Genomic DNA, 7,614 nt, shown 5'->3' on the forward strand with positions numbered 1-7,614 from the left:
AATTAATTGACTGTAACAGGAAAACCACACCTGAAAAGAATAATTAGGTCATTAGCAAGGCTCAGGAGAACCAATCTACACAGGGAGGAGGTAATTAAGCCATTTCATTCCACTGTTTTTTTACCTGTGGCACATCTAAACACTGCAGGACAGCGGCCCTTGAGGACTGGAGTTTGACACCCCTGTCATTGTGAATGACAACCTGAGACCAACAGGTTAAGTATCTAAACATTTTAATCCATTCTACCGAACAATGTTTTTACTGCATTTTGTGTTTATTTTCAAGTATATTGCTGTAATGTGGGTTTATTGTCATTAATGTCAGAGACCAAGCAACGGGGGAGATGATGGTGCGGGCTTTTTGCTTCCAAAGCATGAGGAAGCACAAGAAGCCCCATAGCTTAAAAGTAGGGCATAACTGGTGTCAGAGTTCGAGTTCAGCTGACTGTTCAGGTTCGGAGTTGTTGCTTTTAGAAAAATATGGCCGTGTTCCTTAAGGTCTCCGTGTTATTTCGTTTTATTACTTTTCTATGCTTCTTGTGAAGAGCTCAAATAGGATGGTGTTAACAGCAGCGTATACAGGCAGATCAGTTGCTCGGCTGTCTGGCTGTGATCTGCTCACTCGTTCCCATACATTTGCTCTTTCAGGCTGAATACAGAAGTAATTCCATGGAAATAACACAGGGATGGCTCCTTTCTTTCCCATCCATCTCCCATCGGTAGCATTAGGCTGAAGAAGCTGATCCGCAGTGAAGTGAAGGCTGCAAACTTTGCTGCTCGGCGTTAGCTTTAACTTGTCGCGACAAATAGTTTCAAGCCACCATCTTCTTAATTCAGGATCACTTGGAAATCCATGAAAACTTAAAAGCCCATTATATTTGGAAGACAATGTTCATGGTATTGCTTTATTTGCTTCTGAAATATGACCGTCTCTTCTAGCTGTCACGGTAACTCAAAGCGGAAGCAAGAAAGCAGCATTTCACTAATGTGGATGTGACATCAGCGCTGTAGGTGCAAAAAGCCTATTAGATGAGAGGAGCAACGTGTTTATGCAGTTAGGCTAGTTTATCTCGGAGAAATTACCACCTAGAAAATGCTGCAGCCATGACTAGAGAACTCCGTGTGGAGATTTACCAGATTGCAAGTCTGAGGATGATGAGGATGAAATGTCTGATGTAAATATAAGCAGAAGTCAAAATTCATATGAGGGGGACGAATTGCAGCCTGGCAAAGGAGGATCCTTTCAACTGAGAGGAGGAAGCAATGGGTGATGGGAAATCTCCATGAAGATAATAAAAAAACAAGACAGTTTAAAGTGCTTTATATGACAGGCATAAAACCATAGAAAAGATTTTTAAAATGAGAAAACCCTCATATCTCTGTATAGATCTGAAGTTATTGAAAAGATTGAATGGATGGAAAGTGGGAAAAAAAATTAGATTGAATTTTTACTGCTCTTTTGTAAGATGTACCATTTCAGGTCAAGAATGTAAAGTGTGTCAGTTTTAACTCTCGTTACTCAAAAAATAATAATGGGTAAACATCAATACTGTTAACTTTTGACCTGGTCAAGGCTGGAACATCCACATCAAAGATTCAATTTTGCTGTTTATTTTTGAAAAATATTGCATATTTTGGGTTTTTCCTCCTTCAAAAATTTGAATTTTTTTAACAAAACAGGCATAAAACATAGAAAATATTTTAAAAATTGAAAAACTGAGTAAAATGGTCCTCCATTTAAAAAAATATATTCTTGTTTTAAGAGCAACTAATTTATAAATGGAGATCTTCAAACAAAGCCACGCGTTAAAGTAACATGTTTTAATAAAAATTAATAATAATAAAGTTGTGTTCTACTTACTACTTCTGACTGTGTAAAGACCGGAGCGTGATCGTTGCTGTCCGTCACTTTGATAATCACTTTGGTTAATGCAGTCAAACCTTCTCCCTTCATGTCAGCTGCCTGTACTTCCAGTTCATACTCGGGGATTTTCTGTTGAATGAATGTTGACTTTAATTAAACAGGACACTTTCAGTTTGCTGTCACTGAACTGTAGAAAATCATCTTCATCTTTACAAGGCTATAAACTGAAGGAATGATTTGTGTTAATTCTATTAGAGAAGTAGTTATCTGTTACTAGTAGCCCTGTTTGCTGAGCTGCATGAAGCTGATATCGGTGAAGAGCCGAAGACCAAGTCTTTATAAGACAGAAACACCAGTCTTATGTTGTGACCAGTCCTGATGAATAATATTCATCTTCAGACAGCCTGGCAGCTTGATATGCTTCAGCTGTACTTAGAGAGGTGTTGAAAGTCATCCACTTACAACATGGAAGCCGATGCAACATTAAGCTAGGATGCTACATTAAGCTATGTAGCCGATGCTACATTAAGCTGCAAACAAGCAGTTTGCCAACTGAAAACTGCATGTTTGCAGTTAGCAATAGTCACTTAACTGTTGTCAACTCAGGTCAGGATTTTTAAATATTGGAAGCAGAGATTGGTCAAAAAACTGCAATCACAGCACTGCTGTACATTTCGCTGGACGTTGCAAAAGTGGCAGATGTGAGCGTTTTAGTAACCACACTTTTCTTTGTGAAAATGTAAAGCACCTTCAATTTCCTGCAATTTTTCTAAAAAACTGTGGCAGTCTATTTTTTCCCCCCAGTATTCTGTGCATATACTGAGAGTGATACGAGTGCATTGCATCTCTGCAGCAATCAGAAATCTTGATTTGTAGTTTAAAATTTCTGAGATGGTGCTGAGAAGCTCTTGCTCTCTCTCCGACGCCGATGAAAATGACGTAGGTGATGAACTTTAACAAATACACTTTTGATATAATCCAGCATATTTTCTTAATTATAATAACCTTGTGCTCTGCTAAAATGCATTTCCTGAAAAATGTATATTTCAAATGAAGAACTAACTTAAGTTAGTTAACTAAAGACTGCTGTTTTCATACTTTAAAGAAATGCCTCATCTTTTCATGTCAACTTAAGTTAATTATAAGGTATAAATCTCAGCATGATCGATCATAATATTTAGAAATAATATTGTAACTTTGTTTCTTGGGGTTTATATTCCTGTTTGACAATAACTTCTGCTTTTGAAACTACATCATCTTCAAAAATCTTTGCATTTCATAAGAAAAATACACGTTAATTGTAGCCCAATTCTGATTTTAGTCAGATGGGCCAAAACTGTCAGAATTCTCACCTCTCGGTCCAGCCCAGCTTCGTTGACTCTGATGACTCCAGTTTTTGGGTTGATGGTAAACATGTTGGGACTGGGCTGCTCTGGCTTCTGACTCATTATACGGTACCCAATATCAGAGTTGTCAGTATCTGGCTGATCAGCATCTGTGGCCTCAACCTTAATCACCTCAGTACCTAATCAAGATGAAACGAACAACAGTCAGAGAAGCAGCTATTAAGATTTAACAGTGAAGGTAAGCTGAACTAAGAAGCTCATCACTCCCAAATAATTTGGCATCAATATCACAAAGTTTGTTGTTTTTTATTTATTTTAGATCAGTAAAGGATTGATTTTAAAACAATTAGTATTTTAATTATTTTTAAAAGCAGACATTTTGACTTCTGATTTGACTGTCAACGTAATGACCACGCTATTAACGGGCTCCCAAGAAAACTAAAAAATTTGAAAACATTCTTGTTGCATTAAAGCCGAGTTGAACTGAAAAAGCGGAGGAAAGGATTTTGAACATTGAGGATGTCGTCACTGAAATAATAAAGCTACAGATAAAACTGGAGGATAAAGTAATGGACCAAGAGAGCCGTACACAAAGAGAGAACATGCATTGCATAAACAATAAACAATACATTTATGGTGTATCCAATACCGCACTACAGGTCTCTCTAACAATGAGATGAAGCCAACTTTGGTTTCCTATTGCAGGTTCTGATTCGGGAAATAGCTAAAGGGAGATTCCTAGCTGACCAAACTACAACATCTAGACTCTTCAAACATGGAGTGGCCTATTCTCAACTAATAACAGAATATTTAAACCAGGAGACGGATTTGTGAAACTTTTATTCGATTTGTGAAACTTGAATAAAGGGCAGTTTCTGCCAGGGAATCGGGCATTAGAAAACCTAAAGCCTTTCCTGTCTCAGAAGAGGCTCTGACTCCACCAGATCACCAACCAGTTTTGAGGATGAACTTCCACATCGTCTTCATGGTGTAAGGTATGCTTTTTTGTTGTTTTTTTTAACTGAGCAACTGGCTACATTTTTAACAGCAGCAAAAACCGGTGTGTTTACAACATTAAGTGCTTAATAAACATGATTTGAAAACAATTGGACAAAATTTATTCCCCTTGTTCTACCATTTCTCATTCAGGGTGAATTCCTGATGTCTGCTGGAGATGGGCACCACCAGCCCCCCTCACCACCCTGCAAGGATTAGCAAGATGGTGAGGGGGGGCTAGTGGTGATAAGATAATGTATGGATGGATAAGTCCACATTTTAAAAAAAAACTTCATAGTTAAGGCCAACATCATCCGATTCTATGATATTGCTGACCACTTTTTCTACTTCTAACAAATACAGGCAAAGACAACACCCAGAAATGTTTCTTCACCCCAGGCATCTGGTCCCAAACATCATTATCAGTTCTGATGATGCCATATACATAGGAAGTCCACAATGTCTTCAAGTTGTAAGTCTTATTTATTTATTTTTGTCGTTTTTCTGGACTCTTTAAAATTCAACTGCTTTCTCTGTTTAATTGCTCTATTCTTTTTTGTAGGTTTCTGCAAAGTGCAGTGAATGGGAATGTTCTGTCGTTGAGCCTCACTGTTCTTAGGAAGGACAAATGTCAGTTTGTCTGGAGTAATACTGGAATAATGTGACATTGAATGAATGAATGAATTTAAATTCTCTGTCCTTGGTGAAATATTTTTCACATTTCCTCTAAAGTGTGCCTTTTTTTACTGTGCTAATTTTCATGAGCATATTTTCTGTAAATTTAATATTTTGACAGTTTGTACAATTCTCTGATAGTATATTTTCAATGTACTCTTGAAAAATGTGAATATATTGAATACACAAAGTAATGTGTTTCACCTGAAAACTGATGTATTTTATTGTTCTGTGTTCTGGTAGCCTGATATGTTTGAATGAAGAATGTAATGTACAAAGTGGCAAAGAAGAATAACACATTAAATAACTAAAAAGTGTACTTCGTTAGGAATTGTAATAAACCAAAAGTGTATTTGGAGCATACCGAGAACACACTACTAGTATATAAGTGTATAATGCTCATATTTAAAATACATTCTACATATATTTTAAATGTAATTCAATCAAAAATAGTACACTTAAGATATACTAATCAAGCACATTTATATTACATAAAAAGCAATATACATAAAGTAGGGATGTGCCGATCAGGATTTTTCCTGCCGATACCGATCACCCATGAGGGCCGATTCACCGATACCGATCACATAATTATTTTTTTTTTTATATATCATAAACACTACCGGTTACATTATGTGGAAAAAGGAACCATGAATTCACCTCAATTTAGACAAAAACTTGTTTTTAATAACTTTTTTCAAGAAGAAAACTAAACAAAACAGGCATTGTGCAAATTGTACTGCTATTGACAATACTATCTTTAAACAGACTGATAACATATGAAGGCTCTGAAGAGGCTAAATAATGCAAAGAGCCAAAATAAAATTTCTCAACATTGCCAAAAAAATTCAAGTATAAAACTTAACATTCAAAGGCAAAAACAGGTTCCATTAGAATAAACAATCCAGAGTTACTGAATGAAAACTTCCTGATAGCATAGCGGCTAGCTGATTACTGCTAGCTCTGAGTGGGTGTTTCTGACTGAACGGAGTAATTATGCAGATCAGGGAGGAGATCGATTTTTTTTTTTAGAGATTATCTGTCTCATATTAGGACAGCGAAAGTTTTAATACGTATGTAAAATTTATTTTTTTAAGTTATATGCTGCAGCTTTAAACAGAGATTCGGTGTGAGTCACTACCAGGTGGAGCAGAAGCGAAGCTCCGTCTGTGAAATATTACTACCTGTAGCGTAGCAGCGGTCAACAGCGAGAGCAGAACCAGCGTCTTACATCGCAGCTCGAAGACTTAAATAATTTTGCGGGTTATTTGTTTAGCTTTCTGACCGTCATGCTAATCCGGGTAAGTGTTTGTAGCTGTGCGCTGCTTTACCTGCTATCTGATCCTCCGTATGTCTTTTTTACTGCAGTGAGCCAAACTCCGTCAAGTATGGCGTTGTTTTTATGTCGTACTAGCTTCGTTGTGTTGATGCATTTTGACGCGCTTCAATTTTCCACCGCAACACGCAAACTTCCCCATTCACTCAGTGCGTTATAGTTCCACATCGCTTAGGATTTATTGCTCCGCGTTTGCGCAGAGTGAAGGAAAGAGGAGACCAGCTGCACAAACAGGCTGCGAAATGAGATGATCGGTATCGGCAACAAGAGCCAATGATCGTCGATCATGCACTTTTTCACGAAAATCGGCCCGATTATGATCGGTGACCGATCGATCGGCACACCTCTAACTTAAAGTATACAAAGGATACCCTTAGTTGGTCCAAAAAAAAGCATGTGATGGTACACTTAAAATTGTGATTTTCTACAATTTAATTACCATTAAAATACATCAAGCACAAAGTTAGTTGTTCCAAAATTACGTACTTCAAGTTAACTAATCTTCATCTAACTTGAAGTATACTGATGATTAGTCTGGCTTCAAGTACACTAAGATTTAGCATGCTTAGTATATTTATTTGTCATCAATAAATAAATTGGTGACAAATAAATTGGTGATAAACATTTATTCTACCATACAGGTAGAATAAATGTCTACCTGTATGGATAACAAAGTAGAAGCACTTCACAATGTGGGAAAAAAATAGATATTTTGGTTCTTATAGGGTGGAAAGTAGTTACATTTGCATTTATTGCTGCAATTACAATTTGTGTAATATTTTCCTTAAGTTGTTTTCAAACCCTGAACTTTTACTTTTCCTTGAATTTGTTTTAAATAAAGTTACTATTACATTTGAAATCATATCCATTAATGAGTAAAGATAAAATATAACACCATATATAGGCCTCCATATGTGTGTTGTGCTGAACCTCTGCACCACCACAGCAAACACCTAAGTGCATTTTATAAACAACTTCAACATTACTGTCTTTTCTTTTGACCAAATTAGTAATTGTTCTCTGCACTTTTATTGGATTTTGATTTTGCTTGAATTAAAAATTCCCATGTGTTATTTTAAAGCAGTGGTTCTTAACCTGGATTCGATTGAACCCCAGGGGTTTGATGAGTCGGTCTCAGGGGTTCGGCGGAGCCTCTGCCACGGAGGTAAAGACACACTGTGTAAAGTCGTGATGATGCCCTGTTTTGCCATCACTTGCTCCAAAGGATCACGTTACATTGCTTAGCCAATCAGTGCTGCGGGAAGGAGTTCCACTCTCAGCATGGATTTGAACTTGTCTTTAATTACTTAAGTAACGCTCACCGTTTTTACCAAATTCTAGAGTCTAAATCTGCTCCTTAGTCACATCTTTTCGGGGTTGGTACTGCCTCTAGTGGC

The 7,614-nt window shown here is 37.0% G+C and overlaps 1 protein-coding gene across 4 annotated transcripts in view; it reads right to left on the bottom strand.

Annotated features, from left to right (window-relative positions):
• The window catches only part of LOC103153122 (B-cadherin-like), a 28,799-nt gene that overhangs the window by 8,388 nt on the left and 12,797 nt on the right, over window positions 1-7,614 (bottom strand). For 2 of the 4 annotated variants that reach the window (XM_016661703.1, XM_016661702.1), the window contains exons 8-9: window positions 3,217-3,389; window positions 1,865-1,993 (exon numbers count right to left, since the gene is read on the bottom strand). In XM_016661703.1, coding sequence (XP_016517189.1) covers window positions 1,865-1,993; window positions 3,217-3,389 — 302 coding nt within the window. Of the gene's footprint in view, window positions 1-1,861; window positions 1,994-3,216; window positions 3,390-7,614 lie in introns of all 4 variants that reach the window. The other 2 variants (XM_007573932.2, XM_007573931.2) reach the window with 1 other exon arrangement.

Source organism: Poecilia formosa, unplaced genomic scaffold, assembly GCF_000485575.1.
Source record: "Poecilia formosa unplaced genomic scaffold, Poecilia_formosa-5.1.2 Scaffold340, whole genome shotgun sequence".
Lineage (NCBI taxonomy): Eukaryota > Metazoa > Chordata > Actinopteri > Cyprinodontiformes > Poeciliidae > Poecilia > Poecilia formosa.